We start from the raw sequence: 24669 nt of genomic DNA on the forward strand, positions 1-24669 counted from the left end.
TTGTTGTATGTTAATCCCCAGGGATTTCTCTTGCCTGTGCCCTAGCGTTAAATTGTGTTTGTTTTTGCGGTTCATTTGTCGGTCCATAGCATGGTTTTGGATATAAATTTACTTTTGGAAATAAACAGATAACACAACCTGCCTGACTGACTGACTGATATTTCCTGGCTTCAAGCCTATAAACAGATCGAAATTTAAGGGGAAACTTATCTGGGATGACGTCAAGAGACGATGCTGCGACAAATTTGCCTCGCTTATCTGCTGGCTTAGCGAGAATTATAAAAGGTCTGTTCAGCGCTGTGGAAGATTAGTTTACCTGCAATATGAAGAGCTGCCTGTTGTTGCTCTGCCTAGGGGCGTTTGCCTGCGCTGCCATTTTGCCTCTGGAACCAGCAATGGACCCTTTGGGAACAGCAGTTGCGCCCACGATGCCGCCCGGCAATCTGGCAATGGAGCTGCAGGATTTGTACAGTTTGATACAGTTTAAACAGCTGGACCAGCTCTTTGTGCGCTATTTGATCAACGATGCGCAGTTCCAGGCCTTTGTACGCATCATTAACAGCAACGCCGGCGTCATGGCACGTTGGCGTTGGCACAGTCAACCGGAGTTGCATACGCTTCCAGGCCAATGGTTCAGGCAGCGTCTGTTGCTGAGTGGCGGCAAATTGAAAATGAAGCACTTACAGGAAATGGAAATGTGCTTTACGCCCACCAATCGTTATAACTACTGGGCAAGTAGCGTCGCTGGCTGGCAGGGATTCCTCAATGAGCTGGAAATGTACATTCCTCTGCATGCCATACAAGCCCAGATTGATGCGCATCTGCAACAATCCGCCGAGTTTGTGCAATTTTGGCAGCAATTCGGCACCTTGAAGCTGGCTTATGAGCGTTGGCTGACGCTGCCTTTCACGCAAGATATTGTGACTCAGTTGCAGGCGGCGGGCATTGATACGGTCCAGCTAGATAGCCGCATACGTCAGCTATTTGGTTGGCCAGCTACCGTAACTGCCACTAACTCAACAACTGCTGTGCCGCCAGTTCCACCACAAGTAGTTTGAATTTACAACACACTATTTAACATAACTGATCATCAAGAATTTCGAAGATGAGGCTTCAAATCGGTTTAAAAGGGTTTTTAATATGTTTGGTTTTAACATCAAATTGTATTTACTACAATAAACAATTCTAATAATTATTGCAATTAACTATTTTGGTTCCATACTTTTAAAACTTAAGCTTTCCCAGCGTATCGGATACCTTGCTGGTATTGGCAGCAGGCTTCTTGCTATTCTTAATGGGCGTTGCTGCTGGCTTGGCAGGCTTCTTAACGACCATATCCTTATGTAGCAACTTCAAGCTGGCATCCACCTTTTCTTGCTTGCCCTTGACGGTCTCCTTGATCTAATCAAAGTTGAAACCATTACGATCATCAAATGCTTGAGCAAACTAAGGAGAGCGCACCTGTTTCAATTTTCCTTGTACTTCCTTAGGCTTCTTCTTGCCCTTGTTGTTACTGTTGACCTTGAAAACATTCTTGGCCTTCTTGGATTTATTTAGCGCTGTCTTGGGCTGCTCTTTGCTGGTTCCAGCTGCAGCTCCAGCTTTAGCGCCCGCTGCTGGCTTCTTTGCATTCGCTTTGTTCCGACCCATCCTACAAACAAAAAACACAATTGTTAACATATTGTACGAAAAATTTATTTTTAACTTTGTTAAACACATTTCACTTTGTTGGTCAGCTGCTTCTCAACAAGCTCTTCCTCCAAGCAGCGCTTTCGTGTCGCCTGTTTGGGCGTGGTTAGGAGCTCCTTGGTTAGCCTAAAGGACACTCTATACATGTCCTTATTAGGTGCCACATTGCGCACAAAGCTTATGCCTTCCAGCTCTTGTGTCAAGCTTGCGCCCAGATTGGACTCCACCAACTCTTGTACCAAGGCCTTGGTATTTTCGCCCTTGGCAAATGAATAGACATGAACTAAAGGCAGATTCAAGTTGAGGTCAGCCAACTGCTCTGAAGTATAAAGAGCTCGAAATGCATCTAGAAACTCTACTGCCATGGCAGGAAGATTCATGGTCACATGTAGCTTATAAGGATGATCTGTGGGTGCACGCCAGCGTTCAAGCAAATTCTCACGTAATTCCTTCAGTATAAAATCACGTCCGTCCTTGTTATACATTTGTATGTAACTCAGGCACTTATTTCGCTTGGCATTGTGCTGTAGCCAATGATAGCTCGTGGGATTAAGATCATTAGCCAGCACATGGCAACGTTTCTTGGCAGCAGGCACACTGAAAGGTCCGACGCCAGCGAATACATCATAGAGCACATCACCGGGCTGCAGCAACTGCACAATACGCTCGTGCTCCGTGGACAAGCGTGGATTCCAGTAAACCTGGGAGAAGTCAAACTCAAAAGTTACGCCATGCTCCTTGGTTTCCACCTGATACTGCGGCTCACCGCAAATTAGTTCCAGCTGAAAGTTGCGGTATGTGTTATCTATATTGGCCGCCTTGTTGACCACTGTGCGACAGTTGGGCAGCTTATCCAGAAGCACTTGACCAATTAGTGCTTTGTAAGGCACCAGATGGTCACGCAAATTTAAATGCACTATGTGCCCAATGCGCGAGTATGAGCTGAGCCCCTCCTCACCAACAGGCAGTACACTTTTTAATATCTCTTGTGCACTCCAATTCTCATACTGCAACTCTAATTGATACATGGGAAAAGTTTTCCTCTGTCAGTTGTTGTTTTCTCCAGTTCTTCAGTTGGCAATGACTGCCAGCTCTTCACAGGCAACGGATGCAACAGTATCTCGCGTGCACTCTCAACAGCACGTACTGGTCGCAGTTGCTCCATTTTAAGCAACAACTTCTTCACCAATGGCATTACATGCTGAGCCTTTGACTCGGGCACGTGTAGGCGCGGTATTTTTACGCTTTTCTTGAACTCTTCACGTTTTAATTCGGTCATGCCACGCACAGATGCTGGTGGCAGGAGCTCTGAGCAGTCCATGTTGGAATAAAAATGTCGTAGACGTTTTGTAGTCGATACAAGTTGTGATAATTTCAGCAGGCGCACTTGCAGCATCAATAAACACTTGCCACAACGAGTAGCATTTGCTAAAAACGCGGAAAAATGTAATAAATTACCTCAGCACGTGGAAAACTGTTTATGTTTTGTTTATGAAGTAATAACGATAGACAGACTCGAAAACCTATCGCAGACCGATAGACATGTTGGTCTGGCAATGCCCCTACACAGAAACAGCTGATTGATCGAAAATGAGCGGCGTTGTTGAAATAGAACCAAAACAAGGATATTTAAGGCAAGTTCTGTATTAAATGTTAACTATTCATAATTTAATTAATATTGTTTACAGTGCTGCTGAACTCGTAGCGCACCGGCATGTGGAAATTGAAGCGTCAACAAGTGGACTAAAGCGTACTGAAAATGAAGACACTGCAAAGGAAAAGCAAGAGCTGGCCAGCGCCTATGGTAAAAAATCAGATACAGTTTTTAACTTACATACATATATATATAAAAAACATAATTCTAGCTAATTTGCATAAGCAACTCTCACTGCATCGTATAGAGCGCCAAGCAGGACGTGCCATTGCTATTTGGCATAAAGAACTGCAGGCGGCTGAGGTGTTACGGAAAGATGGCAAATTTGAAAGCTTTGGCTTCAGCAGGGACGGTAAACTGTATTTGGAGTATTACGAGGCGCTCTTTTTGCTGGAGCTGGTATATATTTTGCTTACAGTCATGTGATTAAAATAATGTTTTATATAATAATAATGTTTTGCTTGTAGAACCGCCTTCCAGTTAGAGTATTCATGGCATGATAATGTCTGTGGAGCAGGCATACATACTGCTGCTGGCGCGAAACAGCTAGTGACAAGTATAACAACTACCTGGTTTACTCAGCTCTTATGCGCGCTGGATATATTGTGGTAAAGCATCAAGTGCCAGTTGCTACAATAAATAGTGCTGATTGCATTTGGGCGCTTTTGGAGGCAAGTCTTTGGCAAAAGCCAGTGCCGGCTCACATTCAAGGAGTCTGCCTACTTCGAGTCAGCAAATCAAGAAGATGCTTATGTATAAGCAGCAGATAATAAGTCCCAGCATGATAGTGAATAACGAGCAGCACAGCGATTTTCAATTCGATACACGGAAACGTAAAGTTAACTTGGAGTCTGATCAACAATCCAACTGCAAAAGAACTTGCCTGTCCCAGTCCAAAAGCCTGGTGGACACGCTGCTATCTGAATCCAACTATCTAAGGTTTCAAGAGTTATTTGCGCAGTTGGACATAGTGCAACTGCAAGCTGCCACAGACCAAGAGCTGCTTACTGATTCCTCACTACGCACTTTTCAAATTAGCTTTGATCTACATTTTCATAGCGAGGGCTTTAAACGCAGTGCCCCCAAGTCGCCCAGCTTTAGCGTCATCATACTGCCACCCAAGGAGCCGTTTCCCACACATAATGAACTTATTAAATGCCAGCGCCAGCAGTTGCCTCTCGCCGGTGCCCCGCTGCTGATCGTGTCCGTTAGCGAATCAAAACAAATACAAGCGTTCCTATATTATATCAGTTGATGTTGAACCGATAATGGATCTGCCTTAGCTCATCGAATTGTATATTTCATTATTGCTAATTTATGGGTACGTTGAAATTAATCACCTATATATCATTCAAAGATGAAAATTGTCTAAAAAAATTCATAACTTGATTATATTTTCAATCGATCATAAATTACTTAAAAGTAAAGATAAAAATCTGCACATATTGCACATTAAAAATCAAATTAAAATTCTTTCACTAATATCAATCAATTTTCAGGTGATGGCGTGCTCGAGGCTAGCCCATAAACAATTAAACAATGAGAAGAAAATAAATATTATTTCGAGTACTTGGCGTAAGCCATCAAAATTCAAATAAAAACTAAATTTAACGCATGTGTTGTATGGGCAAGCAGAAAGCTAACGCAAAAGCTGCGTGGCGTGTAAGCTTTTCGAAACCGTTAGACTACCGACGAAAGCTTACGATTTAGTCGCTCTCGACACACGCTGCATTAAGGGTGGAAAGCGAAAAACGTCCCGAGCAAAAGCAAAACAAACTTGAAGGTGCGAATAAAAATCAAAGAGCAGCAACCAACAACAATAGCTTAAGCAGCGCATCTCAAACTGCAGGCATTTCGCGATTTGTGTTAACAAAGGCACGCAACAGCTACGTACATATATATCTCACAGTATATATATACCTTATCATGGTGAGTGCAAGTACAATTAATGACTTTCACTACGATTTGGGGTGGGGGGGTCTCAATTTAATTTTGCACTAATACCAAGCAAATTTGTGTGTGCCTGTGTGTGTGTTGGTGATTAAAAGCGATTAGCGTAAAGTAACTAAAACTCGGCAAGTAGTACAGTTAGACACACTGCAGTGTACGTGACCCAAAAACAAACTTGTGCAATTGCACTTGACCTTGTGTCTTGTGCCTATTAAAATCTATACGCGTATACATATACATATATATACATATGTATGTATAATATGCACAGCTGTAATGACCAGCCTCTCAAATGTGCGCTTGAGAGCAACTTGGCATCAGCTGTTTGGTCTTATGTTGTCGACTTGAAAGCCCGGCTATAAATAAAAACTAAGCCAGTCAGCTTCATAGCCGGCTACGACTTTATGCCTGTGAAATTCCCACAACAACAAAATAACTTAAATAAATTAGCAACAAAACTGGCCAAGACAACAATAAGTAGACGCATATAAAATTTCACATTCCAAGCCGAATTTTGACGTCAAATGTTGCCAAAATCTAATTTGCATAAGATTTGAACAACAAACACACAGGAATTTTTATAGCAGTTTGTTTGAAAGGTTTCCGTTTCTATATAAGCTAACTTCTATAGCCAGTCATCATTATAGCAGTTATGTTTATTACACAGCTAATAATAAAAGGTTCTGTAAGTGGCGTTCTTCAAAATTCTGGGAACCTCAGCAACTGTTGACCATTGCGTGAGTTCGAAGCGTATGCTCAATTTTTTCAGCCTTGCGAATGACATTGAGAAGTCACTGAACGCACTATTGACCATAAAATCTGTACAGTTACGTAAAGAATAAAAAAGATACTATAAATATATTTTTATATACAAATTTAACATTGTGTGGCAAAACATAATTTTCGCACTTTGAGCAATGAAAACTAAATTCGTTTGCTATTTCTGCTGAACGCAAACAACCTGTATATTTTCAAATATGTATAAGAAAATTCATTCATCCTCATCGGAAATGAGAAAAGAAAATATACGTATGTTAGGCACGGGCACGACAATGCGGAACAGTCGAAACGTCAATGGGCCAATGGAAATACCAGTAGTACACCTATAGAAAGCTATATAATTTACACCCACACTCACACACTCTACAACACAATAGCACAAACGATATTCGCATACTCTAAAAGCCTTACATTTGTTTATATTTATTGTTGAAAATACAACTAGTGCGCTATTCGCACCCCCTTGCTATAAAAATCATAACAACAATACCAGAATGTGTGTGTGTTTGCCATATCATGGGGTCTATTAATTATGGCATAAACTAGATTCAGAATAGTTTTGTAAAAATACACAGACGCAGTTGAGTGCGTTCAAGATCAATGCCATAATAATAATTTATGAGAACACGCAGCAACATTCAATTATGAAATATACAGACATACATACTACACTGTTTAGGTACAGTAGACACTCGTTATGGCTCCAAAATTCTATTCTCTCTTCTGCAGCATTCACTTCGACTGCTCTCTGTTTCTTACTTTTACTGAAGGTTGTTTATATTTGAAAGCTGCCAGCAAACATTTTTGGTAGTTGTGGTTTTGACTCTTGGCTCTATGCCATAAAATATAATAATAAACATTTCACTTAATTAGACTTCTATGTCTATACAAAATATATATACATCTTAGACAAGCTCTTAAAGTTTTTAAAATGCGGCTTTCAATTTATTTATTTCGCTCCCAACTGTTCCTACACCACACTAATCGCTGACTTCTTTCCTTTCCCTTTATTTTGGGTTCTTAAGAGTGTTCCTAAAGCTAACACTACATATACATACATACGTTTTGCCTCTATGCCCTATTGAAATTCCATTTGTGTATAGTTATTTATGTGCCATCAAAAAACCATGAAGCGGGAGGCCCAAGAGAAGCTCAAAGCGGAGCAGCTGCGTAAGGCACAAGCCGCTGTAAGTAATCTGCCCCGCCACAGCCCAAAAAGTCGGGGGCGGTATCTATACACTATATATTGATGTATATGGCATGCATTGAGGCGGCTGCAAAAAAAAAAAGTAAATAAGTATTACTATAGACACGCCTAACTCGACTAAGCTTGCGTCTATGTGAAACCTACTAACTAAGCTAATACTAAGTGCACTATATAGTTGTGATGCTTTAATTACAATAAATTCCAGCTCAAGTTCCCAGTTTATGTATATTACAGGCGGAAATTCCAATTATCTGGATTCTGGGCGGTCCTGGCAGCGGCAAGGGCACACAGTGCGCCAAAATTGTTGAGAAATATGGTTTCACGCATCTCAGCAGCGGCGATCTGCTGCGCGATGAGGTAAGTCTATGGACAAGCGGGAACTGTCTGCTACAGCTGCTAATTATTTTGTACACTTTTATAGGTAGCCTCCGGCTCGGATAAGGGACGTCAGCTGCAGGCTATTATGACCAGTGGTGGCTTGGTGCCCAATGAAGAGGTCCTTTCGTTGCTTAATGCGGCAGTATCACGCGCCAAGGGAAACTCTAAGGGCTTTCTCATTGATGGCTATCCGCGCGAGAAGAGCCAAGGCATTGCCTTTGAGCAGACTATTGCGCCCTGCGATCTGGTCATCTACTTTGAGTGCTCCGAGGAGTCGATGGTGAAGCGCATAATGAACCGTGCCGCTGCAGCCGCCGTAAAGCGTGCCGATGACAACGAGGAGACAATACGCGCTCGTCTGCACACTTTTAAGATGAACACCAGCGAGATTTTAGCGCTATATGCGGATAAGACCATGACGGTAACGCTAAACATTACTTAACAATTTATATATATGATTAACTAATATTATTGTATTTTTAGATAAATGCTGAGCGTGATGTGGAGGATATTTTCATGGAGACCGTCAACATTATTAATTGTTTGATGCAAAAGAAGGCGAAAGCCAGCGCTAGCTGTTAATAACAATGAACTTAGTCTAGCTATTGCTGTAAACCAAAAAATAATTTTTGAGCAACTCACTTTTTAATATGCACAAATGCAAGCGTAACACCAAATTTATCTAAGTAGTTAATTAGTCAAATATTTAAATGCACGTATGTTTGTACATATTTGTAATAACAACTAAAAGTTACTTATTTCCCTTAACAAATCAAATTATATTTAAGAATAGTGCAACTATTTTTGATGAATTTTGTACTATCTACATACATTGGCTGTTAAAATGTTTAATTTATACACACGTACTCACTTATATATATATAAATAAACGCGACAATAAAGTTATTGTGAAAAATGTATAAACAAAGGCGTAAGATGGCAGCAGCTACTATATTTAGCTATATAGACTCATCAACATTTACAATTTGTAATTAATGTACGTTGTAAATTAATAATAACATTGTTTGTTTCTCTGCCTGTCTTAGATAACAATTGCACTATACATTTGCACAAGCGTTCCCTATCAAAGAGCTTGTAAAATCTAAATTAATTAATTAGGCACATTTTGAGTAGCTTTGTTCAAGGGCAGTTTGTAGAAAGTTAAAACAAACGCTTGTCTTGTCTATAACTGACATTCAAATGCTGATCAAATTATATCAAAGAACCAGTTTAGGCAAATTAATTGTGATTGTGTCGTTGTTTTATTTTTTGGAAAATGTGCTCCAAAATTAATAATATCAAGTTCTATTTTTGGACGACAGACAAGTGCACGTCATGAACTCAAGTGACACACAGAATAATTTATTGTTCGATACTGAAAATTCAATATTAAGAGCGTAGTCAAAACTAGCACAGAGCAACATAAATCGACTGACACGGCATGGTATCATCTGCTTTATTTTCACGGAACTGCGTCATCTCTGCTCTGGAGTGCTGCTTCAGCTTCTGGCTTGAGATCTCTTGACTGGAGTGCTAAATCAATAGGAAAAATAGTTATGCATATTTCTATTATAACATATGCTGCCTTGTTATGTAAAACTAAGCAACAAAACAGCTGAGAAACTAAAGCTTTGCTAATGAGAAAAATATTATGGATGCTCTGCATTCAAATTGGTGCGATATATAATTCTTAGAAGCATTTAAAACTTACTCATTGGTCAGTTGTCATTTGGAGAGTGACTAATGCGATACACCCTTTCGTTGTAGTGTATACGAAAAACAGTTGTTTGGTGAAATTGCTTAGATAATCATACAAACATCAAAGATGTTTATCTACTGATAACAATGCCGAACATTGAACACCGAATCCAAATTTTAAACATTTTTATCTCGCGGGAATTCCAACAAACGTTCAGTAATAAATATAGCTAAGCCGGTTTTTGTTTTATCAAATTTCTTTTGTATTTGCTTAAATGCTTTCTTTTAGGCCCCCACTGTGCGCGGGGGTTTTCAACTTAGAGCTTACAACTAGAATAAATACATAGGTAATAATTGAACAAATTCCTTGAGCTGAGCATATGTACAAAACAATATCACAAAATATATAAATAAAGCTAAAAGAGTTATCAGTCGGAGTGGTTATGAAGTCTACTAAGTAATGTCAAGCTAGACGAAGTTATCATCGCGATGCTTGTGATGCGCATGCTGGTGTGGATGCTGCTCCTGCTGCTGCTTTGGCTGCTGGTGACTGCCAATCTTGCTCTCAATCCAGTCCAAATAGTGAGTGACTCGTGTGAAGCCACCAGGTATATTTGTCTGATCGCAGCCGCCGCCAGCAGCGCCATCGGCAGGACCGAAGCTGATGATGCCCACCAGCATCTGTGTGCCCTTAAGCACTAGTGGACCGCCCGAATCACCCGTGCAGACTGACTCATCCTTGAGTCCTTTAGCGCACATTACACCAGGCGTAATCACATCGTACTCCTCGGCGCATTCCGCATTGGGTATGACTTTAAGCTCAGTGTACTGCATTCCATCCGTGCTAGACATTGCAACCATAGCGCCCCAACCGCTGGCCACCACGCTCATGCCCGTAAACTGTTCCAAGCGTCGTCTGCTTGGCAGCTCTGCTGGCTGTATGCGTGGTGTGTAGTTCACCTCAGTGGGCAGCTTGACCAACGCAATATCATTGGCCGCCGTCTCCGGATTGAAGCGTTCATGCATTATAAACTTATTCGAACGCAGCACCAAGCCGCCCAGTTGCTCCGTATCCTGCACGCTGCGCGTTCCCAAATATATGTCAAAGTGTGTGACGCCCATGGTGCAGTGGCCAGCCGTGAGCACCCAGCGTCTGTTCAACAAGGTGCCGCCGCAAAGTATGCGCTTGCGCCACAGCTGTTTGCCAATGAGCATCACTTGGTAGGGGAACTTCTCAATGTTGCCAAACTTGGACTGGCCAATGGCATAGCCGGCACTTGTACGCATACCACTCAGACAGATGAGTAGGCCGAGCAGTTGCGCACCCGCACTGACTAACTGTTTACAGTTTGTTTTCAATTTCATTTTGTATCTTGTCACAGAACTATCACAACACTTTAAAATATTACGTATACGTATTAATGTTCTTCTTTTCAATATTTAAATACACTTCTGCACGCTTCAAGCGCTCGCTGCGTTTTAAATCCATTCTAACGCCGCCGTCAAACTTTATACGCAAGTTGCTCTAAGTCGCTCCCGCTCTCCCGCTCTGTCTCTCTTTGGCGCTCTTGCCGGTGATTTGCGCTCAGCTTTAGTTACAGTCTCTGTTAGCATGCGCCTCCCGCTCAGTCTTCTCTACGCTCCAGCTGACACCCGTTAGGCGGCTCTTCGTCATTCCTTCCGACGATGACGATGACAATTTGCTTGTCGCCGATCGTCTTCAGTAGCTTGTTTATGATTTTATTATGACTACTTACGACAACAGCAAACAAGTCGTAAAATCTCGTTTTTAAAAAGCCCCGACTCGATCCCCTATTAATTTCAAGAGCTCTTATCGCTGGCAAGCGTGAGGGCTTGCCCTATGGGCCACCATGTGCTTCTTCGCTGGAATGTAAGCTGAGAATGTTTGGTAAACAGTGATTGAGGTGTGTTTGCATATTCTGAAGTATTTAAATTAGGCATGCATATAAATACAAAATATTTACACTTTTATGTACATTTTATTGTATATACTTAATTTCCAAAACTGATTAACCTATTTTTTAATCAAAATTACTCAAACTATTCTCTCTTCTATCTTCTGATACTTGTTTTTGTTTTGAGTCTTTTTGAAAGTATCAGTTTTTTGCGTATTTTTGGGTTTTGGTTTTATTTGTTTTATTTTTTTAATTTGTAAACAACAACGGGAGCTTGGCGCGACAAAATTTTTGTTGTATATGGCGCCGTTTATTTTTTTGTATATTTTTATGAATTTATAATTTACGCCTCAGTCTCAATCGCCGTCAGAGTTTAGAGTCCAGATTCGATTGCGACTCAGAGTTAACAAGAAATGTTGTTAATTTAGAGTTTAACTTTCATTTGATGAATCAATATTTTGTTGTTATTGTTTATTAGCAACAAATAAATATGTAAATGAAGTTCTAGTTTTTTTTATTTTTTTATTTATTATTATTGCTCTGACTCAATAAACTTTATTGTATTTGATGTGATTTTTCCAGTTTTTGTTGTTTGGCTGCGCAAAATATTGCAAAATAACAAAGTTAATAAAAAACAAACGAACTGAAAGTTAATTGGTTTGGCGCCAGACAGGAATGTTGTTAATTAGAGCTAACATTTATTTAAATCAATAAACAAGAAAATGTAACGGAGCTTAAAAATATGATAAAATTGCTTTGAATTTTCACACTTGCAATTGGGCATTGAATGTGAAAATTAATTGCTGCTAAATGCCAGTTTAAGCTAAAGAAAAAACAAATGTGCTAAAAATGTATTTAAATAGTTGTCTAGTCTAGAATTGAGTTTTAATTTTGTAGCTAATCAATTTGTATTTTCGGCACATCATAAAAGTTATAATTCATTAACTGGTTGCAATAAAATGTTTTTCAAGTTTTAAATAAATTGATTAATATTGTTTCATTTGATTAAATCAACTATAAAAATTTCTTACAGAAGCCAATAAGATTTATTTATGTAATTTATTATTTACTTTTCGATAAGGCTTATATTATAACGTATGTAAAAAAATATGCAAATTTTATATACATATATATATATTTGTTTTTGGGGAGCACCCAGTCAAGTGTTGTGGTCGTTGAGCTTTAAATTTAAAAACTAGCGCCAGCCATGTTGTTTACCTTGTGCGAGAAAGCAGTTGACCTTGAGCACAGATTTTTGGAATTACCTAAAAAGTGGATTTCAATGGTGCAGTTTATTGACTGTTTCTTTCTCTCTCCAATTAGAACGACTGCTAACGTCAGCAGACGCCATTTGTTTAGATTTGAAAGCTATGCGTAGCACCAGTAGTCAACAAAATTTAGCAATTTAATCAGCTAATCCCCTTTTACCCGAAATTAAGTGGCCTGCTCTCTACAAAAAACATAATAGAATGCAAATTGCTATGTTTGGTCAAATAGATCCGGTTGGTTTGGTTTCGTTAAACAAAATTCTAATTTCAAAGAAAGGCAACCCGAAAGAAAGAAAGAAATCTAAAGCGCGCTTCGGAATTCCCAAACTAGTAAATCGAGCTCAATAACAAACTCCCGTGACGAACCGTTGTGTCGATCAGTGTTTATCATTAGTCAAAAGATTTAAAAGCCGCAGGCGCAAAGAAATTCGATTAAAAATTTGGCGCCAGACGTTTGCAGCTATTGTCTCTAGTCTTTAGTCTCTAATCTCGGGCTCTGTGTGTTGGTTGGTATTTCCCAAAAACACGTGTAAATTTGCTTATCAAGCGTTAAATGAAAGTCGTCAAAATAAATGATCAAAGTTGTCAAATAAAATTTGCATGGGCATAACAAACAAAAAAACTGTCTTATCAACTGAAGCTCAACTATGGATAACTCTATAAAAACGTGTTATCTGTGTGAATTTACTTGGAAACATAAATTTGTTTTGTTTTTTAATGACTATTGTGGAATTTTTGTATGTAAGCTTTGTTCTCGTTTAACTATTCAAGTTTTAATTTTTATTTTTTGGCTGCTTATGTATGAGTTGACGACAAATTGGCGCCGGCGCTCAGACATCTAAAATAATTAATTATAGTTGCCATTCGAAATTTGCATTTAGATTAGAATTGTCACAATAATGGACTTAAACCACATAAATTTGGCATTAACAAATTATATAACTATAAAAGCCAATGAGTTAATTTAATTTTTCATACATACATTTCATTCATAGCCCTTCTTTTAACGGTACATTGGACGGTACTGGACATTCGTGAATATGAATGAGTACTATTTGATTACTTATAAGCTCTTTTGCTTATACTTTATTACTTCTACTGTAACTCATAATTAGTTGATTAATAAACGAGTAATTTGACAGTTGACTTGTTAACTTTGCTGAAAAGCTTCCTCAAGTTGTTCGCTACTACGCGTTAACTGCGTTAAGCAGCTTACCTTTTGCACGCAAGCACATATCAAGTCAGTGAACTCCAGTCAAAGCAACAATTTGTATAACGCAGTTGCACAAATTCCAATCGTGTGTAATTATTTCTAAATAAATCTGAATAAAACGTGTTTTTAAATTTACAGCACCAATGATACATGCGCTGTATTTATAATATAACATATAATACTTTTCATTAAACTGATAACTCAATTAAAATATTTGCATTGCTCATTATTTGGCGCGAATTCTGAAATTGTTCGATATTTCAACGTCCTGTATTAGACTTTGATATGTACGAAATTTGCCCTCTCACTCCGACATATCCAAATTGTTGTAGTGCTGCACTCTTCACTGAATAGCATTGCGATAAGTTTCTGCGGCATTAACTGTATTGTGGATAATACGTGCTAGTTTTGGTATATACTGCATTTTCCACAAATTGACTATCGGTTACCGCCACAAAACTATCGGGCCGGCATTATAAATTTGTAAAAGCAAAACATCTTACATTATATTAAAATCTTAAATAAAATGAAGGAAAGAGATCTGAAACGTGCTTATAATAATGTGTTGTCACAAGCCATATCCACATCGCAGAAGTATCTATTTGCTGGAAACCTTTTTGGCGATATATTTGTACTAAGGTAAGTTGAAAAGTGCTTAATTAAAAATAACATTAATAACATGTATTTTTGTAGTCTCAATGAACTAGACAAGGGCGGAGATGAGCCACCAGAAAAACTGAAGGTATATCCACAGGGTGGCGATATTGATGTTAACTGCTTAGCCTTCCACCGTGACTTTTTAATAGTAGGTGCTATTGGCTTAATCTACGGCATAAAGTGGGACGAAGAAAATCAAAGTCTGAGCACGGAACGCGCCTGGGAGGTGAAAATACCTATGCAGGTAGATGCCATTGAAGTGCCAGATGTCAACTCACTTTGGCTCTGTGCTGAAACAGATACGCTTTACGCTGGCTGCGGCGATGGCATCATTTATCAAATTAGTCTAGAGGATGGAAGCATCTCACGAGAATATCGTGGACACTCAGACTATATACACAGCGTCGTAGGTCAACCAGACGGACGTCTCTACTCTTGTGCCGAGGATGGTACAGTTCGTCTTTGGTGCCCCAAGCAAAAGCAGCATATTTCCATGATAGAACCTTATAAAAACGCTCAGCTTCTCCGACCGGATTGGGGCAAGTGGATAGGCGACATAGCAGTCAACGAAGATTGGCTGTTGTGCGGTGGTGGTCCACGTGCTGCTTTATGGCATTTACGCTCTCTAGAGTGTACTCGTACTTTTGATTTTCCTGGACGCGTGCATTTATGTGACTTTGTGGATGATTCTGTTCTCATAGGCGGCGAGCATGACCATGTGCAGTTTTATACCCTAACCGGAGAGTTACAGGCAAACATACACGTTGAAAACACGTCCAGCTATTCTGCCGTTTGGCAAATGACACCGTTCAAATTTATGTCCATTGCTGGTTTTAGCAACAAGTTGCATGTACTAAAAGACTTTCGCTTTCTAGACAGCAAAGTTGAATTATATGGCAATGTGCAGGACGAGGATAAAGAGGAGGAAGATGACGATGATGACAATGCATCGTTTTAGTAAGACTTTAATTTAATTTTGTATAGATTGTACTTTATTAAAAATTAATTTGAAGCTATGAAAATAAGAATTTGTAAAAACTATGTACAAATACATATAAACTGAACGAAATTAAGTTGTACCTGTATTTTGGGATCCGTGGCAGCGCTCAGTCGGCTGCAGCATCGCCCAATGGTATAAACGCTGGTAGCGTTCCTAATTTAGGTCGCTGACGTAAGCCAGTGCCACTAGAGTCTTTGTCTTCCTCTTGGTCCTGTTCCTGCTCAGCTGGCCCATCTACATCAGCTGGCATGGCAGCTGGTGAATCGCATTTGAAATAGCGTGAGGCATTGGGTTCTACCACAGATGCTTGTGATATTTTTGGTGCAATCACCTTGGTTTTACTTTTAGCTTTGGTAAAGCTCTTTCTGGTGCTCTGCTTTGTTAACTGTTTATTCATCTTCTTGCAATAGCTGCAGTTTGGTAACTCGCATTTGCCCTTGCGTGCAAATTCTGGACAAACAAACTCATGACGCATATGGCACTTGAAATGGTAATTGGGTTAATAAGAATCTAAACCAGTTAAAAAAAAACAACTTACATCTGCGGCACGCGCGCAGTAACCACGCAAAAAATCGATGCAAATTGCTGCTTTGCCACTAAGCTTCTTATGCAGATAAGGACAATCCTCACGCACACAAACGCCGCGCAGAAAATAACGGCAGACTGGCATCTTTTCTAATGTTATATTATGCGAGAGTAAGCAGTCCTTTTTATTGCATTCACCGCGCAGGAAGCTGCAAGAGTAGCAGAGTAAGTCACTGCTTGAATCACTATTGTAATAACAAACTCAAACCTGGGACAGATTGCCACTTGTCGTTTGTCGTGCAGTCGTCTACATTTGCCACGATTATGAGCCGCACACTTGCCCAGCCGCTGGTAGATGGCGCAAGGTATATTTGTTTTGACGAGCGAACGATTAAGCAACTGCAAGCTGCGTTGCTTGGCGGTAATAAGATGAGCACGCGATACATGATTGGTGGTGCGTATAAAAACGTTCTGTGCCTTGGGTGAGGATACATAGGTTAGGCCGCCTATGTCAATGCGACGACGGAGGGTCCTATTAACGCTTAGATGCGACTGGGCGGGTAAGCGGGTTAACCGAGTGCCCGTGGTATCCAGCACGTACCGAATGCCGCTTACGAACAAAGTACGTCCTGTAGATACAGTTGACTGCTGAGATGTTGTAGGTAGGGGGCTTGATCTGTTGCTGTCATCTAGCTTGGTTAGCTTCTTGGCAGTCTTCTTGTACATCACACCATGAATGCTGACCATACGCATAGTTTTATTAACGCTAGGCTTGATCAAATGCGTGCTTAGGCTGAAATAGCAACAAATTTTTATAGTGTGCATCCAACTCTTTTAAAAATACTTACCTCGATTTTTTGCTGGGGCTCACATCGTTATTACGTCTTAATGCATAGCGCGCCACAAAATCACGACTGCGCAATTTCTTTACCAAGGGTGTGCTGCTGCTGGAGATCAAAGAGATAGCTCGCACCAGTTTGTATTTGGTGCGCTTGGCTGGCGTTGGCAATGTTATCACAGGCACTGCAGAAGCTATTGTGGTCTTTGTTAAGGTCATTCCTTGCCTTACAAGTTTACGCTTGGATATGCTTATTAGAGGAGGCTGCACAGTGGGATTGGGTTTGGGCACAGAAGCAACTTTTATCACTGGCTGCTTTCGCACCAAACACGTACTCGCTTTGCTAATAATTTTAGCTGCAGGTGGCGTCAGTTCGGCTGCAATAGGTTGCTCTTGCTGGTAATACGTAACAAGTTGTTGTTGCTGCATATGCCTGCTTTGCACGGCGTTGTAGAAATTGTGGATTTATGTGTATTGCGGGTCGTTCCGTTGTCGGCCAAGCCATTTGGCTATGAAAATTTGGATTTATGTACACTTTTCTACCGACGGGTGGCATATTTTCCTCAGCCATTGTTATGAACTTCATTAAATTATAAATGTTGCTTTTTTGTAAGTGTTGAAAAGTAACCGATTAATATCGATGCGGTCGTGTCGATATCGATTGTGTCGAATTCCAGAAGCAGGTCCTTTCAGAAGCTGACTGCTACAAAAGTAAGGCGGCAATTCAAAAGTCCAGATTTATATTTTCATCTACTGTTGGTTGTATTTATTCACTTCGAAAATTGTTAAATTCAGATTACATGCATTTTGGGTACATACAATTTGTTTTTGGATATAGTAATTATGTTAGATATATGTATGTTTGTTTGTTGTTTGCTGGTTGGCGTCGTTTAATTACGAAAATTGTTATATTGGCGCACAACGGGTTTGCAGTTGCTTACTTGGCTAAAACACAGATTAACACGTTTATTTGTTGCTGTCACGCATTGCAATGACGTACATAATAATGTATAAGCTGCATGTATGTATGTACATACATACATATACGCAACTTTATTCATATTAATAAAATACACACACATTTTCAATTACCACAATTATCTAGAATGTCCAATGCCGCTAAAGACGTTCGCTTTGGTATTACAGCTTTCAACAGTTTAAAGTACAACAATTAGTTTAGTTAATAAGTACGGTACATAATTAAGTTAAATTATGTTATATAGACGCACGTACAAAGATACATTGATCGCATAGAATTAGATTAAAGTTAGAAGATATTAATTGGTATCTTGTAATATATATGTATGTATATAAATATTTGTTGACTTTTCGTGGTGTACTTGTTTATAAATGTGGTGTGGTGCAAAAATGTAGAAAAATGTGGCCATTATTTACGTTAAATATTTCCCATGTGCGTTCGTTACACGTCTTCCGCTTCTCTTTATTATGTTATTTTAATCATCATTAATGCCGGAGGTTCAATTCACATTTTATAGCTTCTTGTAAAAAAATACATTTCATGTTCGTCTACAACGTTGCTCTTCATTTCATTTAGCTATGCTAAATCATTATTGTTTACAATTATGCTGATATATTCAAAAACTTTCATCCAGACAGTTTCCGGTGTATTTGCTTGGTGCGTGTATGCATTTTATGTTAATTTGTATATCTATGTGTATATGTATATACGTATGTATGTAAGTAAGAAATCATTTGAAATAAACGTGTAAACAACCGTTTAGTAACTTTGTCAAGTGGCCTCTATACATACATACTATATTTATCAAATCCTGGTCCTTTTATGTTTATAAAGTTTATGTTACTTGACTTGAGTTCCATGTATGCTTGCTTCTTTGTTTGTGTAAACTACAAAACCGACTGACTTAAACTGACTTATCCATATGCTACTTCACTGTACATGAGTCTATATTTAGACTCTACCTACCAACTAAGAAGAACATATATTGAAAAGACGAAAAATTAATTAATTTAATATGCAAGGGGCTTATACTATGTGTCTTTGTTTGTATATATCTGTATATATATATATATATGTTTGTGTGTGTGTTTGCGTATGAATTCAAATCAAATAATTATAAATCAAAAAAGAAAACAAATAATATTGATATATGATGCATAGGCATTTAGTTTTTATTTTATTTTTAGGCATGTTTTAAATTAGAAACTCAAAAAATCTATATATGCTTACTCCTCACTTCTGTTTTGATTAATTGTTAAAGCTTAAATAGTTTATTTTGTAAATTATATAAAATACAAATACGTGTGTATGCATGTAGTACGTATATACTATATAAATTAAAGCAAACTTAAATTATTTCACGTAATCTGTCTTGCACTGAATGACGTGCATAATTACAGAAATCACCGCGCAAACAAAATAAAATGTAGCAATAAAGTTACAACTAAATTTCAAAACTATAAACTAAAACATAAACTCTTATGAGCTTACTCTTAATGCTTATTCATTTTATGTATGTTTTTTTTGTTGTTGTTGTGATTAATTGTAAATTGCTTTTGATTGTGAGTACTTGAGTTCTTATTTGCCGCATAAAATTAAATAAACCGCAGTATAAGTCATTGAAATTATTTTAAGAAATGCACAAATATAAAAAAATATTCTTGAGCACATAATACTTTTGCTTGCATTTTACAAAGAAACAGTTTAGAAGACGGCGCAATAAATTACATAAACATTAAGTGGCGTTGATGAAAAAATAAATAAAGTTTCATACAATTTAAGAATTGAGTATGTTTGTTTGTGTAGCGTGTGTGAGTGTTTGTGTGTGTTGTGTGTGTGAGTGTGCATGCTAGTGAGCAAGACAAACAGAAACAGACGCTCAGACAGACAAGTGCGAGGCGAGTGCTCACTAGAATTTTCATATATTTTTTTGTTTGGGATATGCTTTAGCCCCAAAACAATTTGCAATATCATATTTTGATTTTCATTATAGTATTTGTAAAGTATTTCTCATGGTAATTGTAGTTTTATGTTTTTGTTTAAATTTCGTGGTTGTTTTGTTTTCTTTTTGTTGTTTGTTTTTGGAATCCAGCACTGTGGTTAAAAGTTAATTCTTCTTATTGTTCAATGGATCGACGAGCTTAAGTATAAGTACATTTTGCTCATCGAGTATTTTGTTTAACATTCCCTGCCATTCCTCATAGGACTCCTGCGATGCAGCCTGGCAATCGATGGTGACGGGCGGCTTATTCGGATCCGTTGACTTGATGCGAAAACTGTACTCGTTCTCCCTCAACGTTTGTAGGTGTATGTGATTGAGCTGTGTGATGATTAAGCAAATTATGATTAACAACTTAGAAGCGCACGCTAGTTAGAGGCCAACCAACCTGTATGTGTGTGCGATACTTGTAAACGGGATTTGAGTACTGCGTCTTTGCCTTCTGAATGTCGGCAAAGATGATAATCTGTTGGAAAAGAAAGACTTTCAGCTCGCGCTGCTTCTGCCCAGCATCGATCACACAATTGAGGTTGCCCTGCAGCAATAAATTGCCCTGGGCGGTAATTTCGCCATCGAAGTCCTGCAGACTACGCAGCACCTCCATCATATCGTTAACTGTCTTTGCCACAATTTTGATTTGATCGCGGGCAGCGGTTAAGGATTCCATCTCGGCTTTCAAGCAGGCGCGCGTTGTGTGCTTCAGTATATTATCAATCATCATTTCATAGCGGGGAATGCGCTGCACTGGCATAATGAGCAATGAGCTCAGCTGTGCGTAAATAAAGAAAACAATGAGTGCGTGTGCTTAGATTAAGTGCAAATGCCAATAGACTTACGTCCAAGCGATGACCCAGTTTGTCGCGTATTTGATCAAAGTATTGTGAATTGGCGGTGACTATAAAATCAGACAAGGGCTTATTGCTGCAGAAATGATAGTACATGATAAATTTGTTGCGTGACTTTTCAATCAGCGGTCCCAGATCAGCTGGCGACTTTTGGCAGTGACGCAGTCCTCGCAGGAATTTACTGCAAAGCAAATGCAATTAGTACAGTTTACTGCCTTACACTTTGGTGGCATGCAACTTACTCTCTGTGCCACTCGTAGATGTCTTTGATGTTGTTGAAAACCAAATCCATTTTGCCGCCCTGCAGATCAGCTGGTCTGGGTATATCACTGCAGTTGATTTCCTTCATATAGCTGCAGCAGAAATCAAGTTAGTCAAGTCGCAAATATAGAAGATATAGAAAGCTTACCCATGCACAATTTTCTGCAGCTCCTGCACATAAGTTTCCTCGGTGGCAACCAGCTCGTTCAGCGACTGTTGGCGCTTGTGCAAGGCGGCTGAGATATCACTGCCTTCGCTCTTGTTCTGCAATTAAATATAAGAATATAATGTTACTACAACTTTGAACAATATCGCATGTACTCTGAGCTCACCTTGTCATTGTTATCCTGCTCAAAGCCCAAATCGGCAGCGCCATGGGCACGACCATTGGTGCTGGCGCTAGCATCTAGCGCCTCCTCGCCCACAGCGATGCCATCGCCACGACTGTTTGACTCGTGTTGTTCCTGTGCAGAGTTCAAAAGTTAGTTTTGCTTGGCAGAGAACGAGAGACAAATGCACTTACTCTGCTCATTCTGACAATTTGTTCAATTTCCGATAGTGGATTGCCTTCTATTTTGCCAGTGCTGGTCTGCAAATGGAGAACAAAGGCAAATGGTCAACACATATAATGAAAAAGTTGCTCTAGCTCAAAGTGCACAGCAAACTGATTAGAGCACTAAGCCCTTGCAGTTGGCCGGGGCTAATTGAAAAAGTTTCTAAGCAGACGCAGAATTTAGCGTTAGCCAAAATGGAATTCGCATATTTGCATGAGCCAACGCCAGCAGCTCTATAAACAAATACCCATCGAGCGAGAGAGATAGCGCTGGCAGGTGTTTATATTAGGGTTGGATCAAAAATAAAAATTTGCCAACTTAATTTGAAAAGTTTCACAGCTTAGCTGAGCAATTTGCAAATCGCACTTGTAATAATAGATAACAGCAATAAATTAAAAGTTTGCAAAATGTTATTTTTCGCATTGTTCACACACATGTAATTTTAAATAAAGCTCTTGAGCTTAATTGTTTAATTAAATTTCAAGTGCAAACACATGCATAATAGAATTAAATATGTAAGCTTTTTATTTATTTAGCACTGCACTGCAAAATTCATCCCTGACGCGCTGTGTGGGACATATTGCGTATACGCGCTGTTGAACAAGGCCCCCCAATAGATTTTGAAATTTCAGTTGCGAATTTGGCAAATCGAAGCATTGTTTATTGTTTTGCTTGCATATTTTGCAGCACAAACTGAATCACATGCTTATTTTTGGTAAAGTTCTAATTTATTTCAACATTTTTGCATAAATAACAAATAAACAAAAACGAACACAAAGTTTGCAAACTTGTGCATAAAATTGTGTAATTAAGTAGGGCGCAAAACCAAAACCACGGCGACAAACCCCAAAAGACGCAACTTTTTGGCTTTTTGGTTGTCATTTGCTTTGCGATAAGATATTCGCGTTACGACGACTCACAGCACAGCGCTGACTAAAGTAAGACCCTCTTGCGATTGCATTTAGTATATAATTTAATTCGTTTCGGATTTATTGCACTTACAAATAAACGCAAGAAACAACTCATGGCACGTGTTGCTTAAAATTCGATGCACACGCGAATTTGTGGCTCACTTTAAATATTTGTCTATAATCAAATTGAAATTTTCCGTATAAGGATTAGCTAAAGACGCTGACACAACAACGTCGACAACAATGTCGCATTTCGGCAAATGAACTGAACGCCAAGACGACAACCGACTGACTGGCGGACTGACTGCGTGACCTGAGTACGTAGGGCTACAATAGTTTGCCAGTCTATATATTTTTCATATGCGTAAATGCTGCCTCACACTCCAAACAAACACGCAGAGAGACGAGGGCGAGCGCTTACGCTCACACCCGCATAAAAAAGAGAATCGAATCACTGGCGAAACTCTCAATCAACGCGTCAGCAGCGACACTTGTGGAAATGCCTTCAAAGTAATTGTATTGTGTATATACAATTGAGTAAACACACACACTCAAGCACACACACACACACACAGCCATACACACACACATGAGTAGTGTATACAATTGCAAGAGCAAGAGCGTGAGAGCGGCAATAAAAGAAGCTTTTATGTCTCTGAATTTCTTAAATACATAAATTAATGCGCCTTTTGCTGAAAGCAGCAGCAACAACAACGAAGAACAACAACAACAACAACAACAACAACACTTGCTAATTGCTAAATGCTCATAAATATGTGTGAAATTAATAGCGCTAATTGTCGCTGACTGAACTATCGCATACCCTCGGATATATTTGGGCAAGTTGCTTATCATAAGCGCGCGCGCCTTTAATTAAATTTCAATGCTTATCAGCGCGCTTTTGGTTTCTTTTTACATTGCTAATGAATCAGTGCCAAAGCCAAAAGCCACAGCAGCAACAACAATCATTTTAATTAGACTGTCACTGGTTGCAAGTTGCTGTCAGCGTCAAGTAACGCAACAACAAAGGACAACAATACTATTAAATATTAATAGCAAAAACAAAGGTGTGTGTGTGTCACGGCCTAAAAACCTCATTGCCAATTGTAGCAAAACAAAAGTTGGGCGATATTAACGCATTGCTAACTGGGTTGTCAAAAAAAAAAACAACAACAACACAAAATGTTTATCAACATAAGTAAACATAAAAAGTTCACACCCTGCCCCAAACTGCGGCACAGTCAGGTAAACAAACAAAACAAAAGCACACAACACAACATAATGAACAACTTTTCGCATGGCCAAAATGTGAATTTACATTAATTTCAACTAATAAGCCATAAAATAGAAATAGCAACAAAGCTAAAGATGAAAATGAAAATAAAGCAATAAGCAAGCAACGAACGAACGAACGGGAGGACTGACGACAGACAAACGCAGACGACATTAAATTTATTGATGGAAATGAAGGCGGCGGCCAGCATGCGACAAAGTGGCGACAGACATAGCATTGGCGTCACACACCACACACAACACACACACACACACACTGCTTACAGTTATTGTCATGTTGCTAATGGCAGCAAAAGACAATATGGCGCGCCTAGGCTAAGCGGATTGCGCCCCCTAAATTTATATATATATATATATATACATAGCACGCATTGATTTCATTTTAGAAAACTTGCAAGCAACAAGTGTCAATAGAAGCTTTGCTTAGTCAAATCCTTTCACCGACCAGCGAACAAAGCAACTTCATATAGAGACAAAGGTTCAGCTCTTTATTAGCTTCAAGTTTAGCAGCTAATTTGACTGCGTCGCTTTGTTTTTCTCTTTATTGTTACGTGTCTTATTGTGGGTCTGTCCGTTGATTTCGTTGCCCTGTCCGGCTCATCAAGTGCCGTTACACCCACACGCACGTGCGCTCTGTCCCGTTCGCTCGCTCTTGTTCCGTTCTATGAGTGTGTAAACAAAATAAAGTGGCGCATTTATTGCAAAGGTGGCTGCCTCCACCCACCCACCCACCACCTTCTCCCTTATATCCACACACACATGAAAGATTTTGTGTATTTGGTTTTGTTGCTGCTGCGATCTGCTTTATTTGCTATGCTTTCTAATTGAGCAAAGCGGGCAACTCGTGCTCGGATTGCCCAAGCGCTAAGGCCATGACGTGTGTTGTGTTGGGGCTAAAATTTGCTTGCTCTCAACAGTAGCAGCAGCAGCAGCAGCAGGTCAGCCATAAGCTACAATAAACTGTTTTGATTTGTGTGGGAAGACACACATTAGAGTAGCTGCTTACTAAACAAACAAAACGTAGCAAAAAACAAACAACAATTGCCTCAAGTTA

The 24669-nt window shown here is 39.3% G+C and overlaps 9 protein-coding genes across 11 annotated transcripts; 4 read left to right on the top strand and 5 right to left on the bottom strand.

Annotated features, from left to right (window-relative positions):
- Positions 1-184: 184 nt before the first annotated feature.
- On the top strand, positions 185-1078 carry LOC108599475. Of its 2 annotated transcripts, XM_017986315.2 has the most exons (2): positions 185-549; positions 638-1078. In XM_017986315.2, exon 2 carries the CDS (start codon positions 672-674, stop codon positions 1056-1058), a length of 387 nt encoding a protein of 128 aa, XP_017841804.1. In that variant the 5' UTR covers positions 185-549; positions 638-671; the 3' UTR covers positions 1059-1078. The 2 variants fall into 2 exon arrangements, with proteins under 2 accessions (XP_017841804.1, XP_017841803.2); XM_017986314.2 differs by having other exon boundaries at positions 193-1078.
- A 46-nt stretch (positions 1079-1124) lies between these two features.
- Positions 1125-3223, bottom strand: LOC108599480 (tRNA (guanine(37)-N1)-methyltransferase). The gene is made up of 3 exons (XM_017986321.2): positions 3148-3223; positions 1462-1651; positions 1125-1401 (listed from the first exon to the last, which is right to left on the bottom strand). The coding sequence occupies exons 2-3, from the start codon at positions 1648-1650 to the stop codon at positions 1225-1227; spliced, it is 366 nt and encodes a 121-aa protein (XP_017841810.1). The 5' UTR covers position 1651; positions 3148-3223; the 3' UTR covers positions 1125-1224.
- Positions 1664-3141, bottom strand: LOC108599472 (tRNA (guanine(37)-N1)-methyltransferase). The gene is given in 2 exon segments (XM_017986311.2): positions 1664-2732; positions 2735-3141. Coding segments are annotated over 2 exon segments (1374 nt in total). The 5' UTR covers positions 3086-3141; the 3' UTR covers positions 1664-1709.
- Positions 3192-4677, top strand: LOC108599473. Its single transcript, XM_033293811.1, is given in 6 exon segments — positions 3192-3323; positions 3378-3493; positions 3555-3765; positions 3830-3881; positions 3883-4112; positions 4115-4677. Coding segments are annotated over 6 exon segments (1137 nt in total). The 5' UTR covers positions 3192-3279; the 3' UTR covers positions 4599-4677.
- Positions 4678-4999: 322 nt separating this feature from the next.
- On the top strand, positions 5000-8403 carry LOC108599477 (adenylate kinase isoenzyme 1). Of its 2 annotated transcripts, XM_017986316.2 has the most exons (5): positions 5000-5272; positions 7177-7260; positions 7515-7637; positions 7702-8079; positions 8142-8403. In XM_017986316.2, exons 1-5 carry the CDS (start codon positions 5270-5272, stop codon positions 8238-8240), a joined length of 687 nt encoding a protein of 228 aa, XP_017841805.1. In that variant the 5' UTR covers positions 5000-5269; the 3' UTR covers positions 8241-8403. The 2 variants fall into 2 exon arrangements, with proteins under 2 accessions (XP_017841805.1, XP_017841806.1); XM_017986317.2 differs by lacking the exon at positions 7177-7260 and having other exon boundaries at positions 5014-5272.
- A 1162-nt stretch (positions 8404-9565) lies between these two features.
- LOC108599474 (collagenase) lies at positions 9566-10825 on the bottom strand. The gene has a single exon (XM_017986313.2). The coding sequence runs from the start codon at positions 10719-10721 to the stop codon at positions 9825-9827; it is 897 nt and encodes a 298-aa protein (XP_017841802.1). The 5' UTR covers positions 10722-10825; the 3' UTR covers positions 9566-9824.
- Positions 10826-14217: 3392 nt separating this feature from the next.
- On the top strand, positions 14218-15382 carry LOC108601124 (THO complex subunit 6). The gene is made up of 2 exons (XM_017989045.2): positions 14218-14392; positions 14447-15382. Exons 1-2 carry the CDS (start codon positions 14280-14282, stop codon positions 15366-15368), a joined length of 1035 nt encoding a protein of 344 aa, XP_017844534.2. The 5' UTR covers positions 14218-14279; the 3' UTR covers positions 15369-15382.
- Positions 15383-15418: 36 nt separating this feature from the next.
- On the bottom strand, positions 15419-17374 carry LOC108601123 (zinc finger CCCH domain-containing protein 3). The gene is made up of 4 exons (XM_017989044.2): positions 16784-17374; positions 16204-16728; positions 15949-16144; positions 15419-15891 (listed from the first exon to the last, which is right to left on the bottom strand). The coding sequence occupies exons 1-4, from the start codon at positions 17200-17202 to the stop codon at positions 15517-15519; spliced, it is 1515 nt and encodes a 504-aa protein (XP_017844533.2). The 5' UTR covers positions 17203-17374; the 3' UTR covers positions 15419-15516.
- A 1527-nt stretch (positions 17375-18901) lies between these two features.
- Positions 18902-22587, bottom strand: LOC108597928 (rho guanine nucleotide exchange factor 25). The gene is made up of 8 exons (XM_033293382.1): positions 22414-22587; positions 21381-21446; positions 21190-21321; positions 21006-21121; positions 20839-20949; positions 20588-20777; positions 20140-20520; positions 18902-20072 (listed from the first exon to the last, which is right to left on the bottom strand). Exons 1-8 carry the CDS (start codon positions 22435-22437, stop codon positions 19860-19862), a joined length of 1233 nt encoding a protein of 410 aa, XP_033149273.1. The 5' UTR covers positions 22438-22587; the 3' UTR covers positions 18902-19859.
- Positions 22588-24669: the final 2082 nt, after the last annotated feature.

This window comes from Drosophila busckii, chromosome 3L (assembly GCF_011750605.1).
Source record: "Drosophila busckii strain San Diego stock center, stock number 13000-0081.31 chromosome 3L, ASM1175060v1, whole genome shotgun sequence".
In the NCBI taxonomy this organism is placed as follows: Eukaryota; Metazoa; Arthropoda; class Insecta; order Diptera; family Drosophilidae; genus Drosophila; species Drosophila busckii.

Excerpts from the sequence above, each read along its gene's own strand:
- LOC108599475 (XM_017986314.2), top strand. The coding sequence starts at position 324 with ATGAAGAGCTGCCTGTTGTTGCTCTGCCTAGGGGCGTTTGCCTGCGCT.
- LOC108599480 (XM_017986321.2), bottom strand. The coding sequence starts at position 1,650 with ATGGGTCGGAACAAAGCGAATGCAAAGAAGCCAGCAGCGGGCGCTAAA. Across the intron at positions 1,402-1,461 it reads TACAAGGAAAATTGAAACAG|ATCAAGGAGACCGTCAAGGG; the intron begins GTGCGCTCTCCT and ends AACTTTGATTAG.
- LOC108599477 (XM_017986316.2), top strand. Across the intron at positions 7,638-7,701 it reads GCGATCTGCTGCGCGATGAG|GTAGCCTCCGGCTCGGATAA; the intron begins GTAAGTCTATGG and ends ACACTTTTATAG. Across the intron at positions 8,080-8,141 it reads ATGCGGATAAGACCATGACG|ATAAATGCTGAGCGTGATGT; the intron begins GTAACGCTAAAC and ends TTGTATTTTTAG.
- LOC108599474 (XM_017986313.2), bottom strand. The coding sequence starts at position 10,721 with ATGAAATTGAAAACAAACTGTAAACAGTTAGTCAGTGCGGGTGCGCAA.
- LOC108601124 (XM_017989045.2), top strand. The coding sequence starts at position 14,280 with ATGAAGGAAAGAGATCTGAAACGTGCTTATAATAATGTGTTGTCACAA. Across the intron at positions 14,393-14,446 it reads GGCGATATATTTGTACTAAG|TCTCAATGAACTAGACAAGG; the intron begins GTAAGTTGAAAA and ends GTATTTTTGTAG.
- LOC108601123 (XM_017989044.2), bottom strand. The coding sequence starts at position 17,202 with ATGCAGCAACAACAACTTGTTACGTATTACCAGCAAGAGCAACCTATT. Across the intron at positions 16,729-16,783 it reads AGCCCCAGCAAAAAATCGAG|CCTAAGCACGCATTTGATCA; the intron begins GTAAGTATTTTT and ends TTGCTATTTCAG. Across the intron at positions 16,145-16,203 it reads CAAGTGGCAATCTGTCCCAG|CTTCCTGCGCGGTGAATGCA; the intron begins GTTTGAGTTTGT and ends CTACTCTTGCAG.
- LOC108597928 (XM_033293382.1), bottom strand. The coding sequence starts at position 22,437 with ATGAGTTGTTTCTTGCGTTTATTT. Across the intron at positions 20,950-21,005 it reads CTGCAGAAAATTGTGCATGG|CTATATGAAGGAAATCAACT; the intron begins GTAAGCTTTCTA and ends TTTCTGCTGCAG. Across the intron at positions 20,778-20,838 it reads ATCTACGAGTGGCACAGAGA|TAAATTCCTGCGAGGACTGC; the intron begins GTAAGTTGCATG and ends TTTGCTTTGCAG.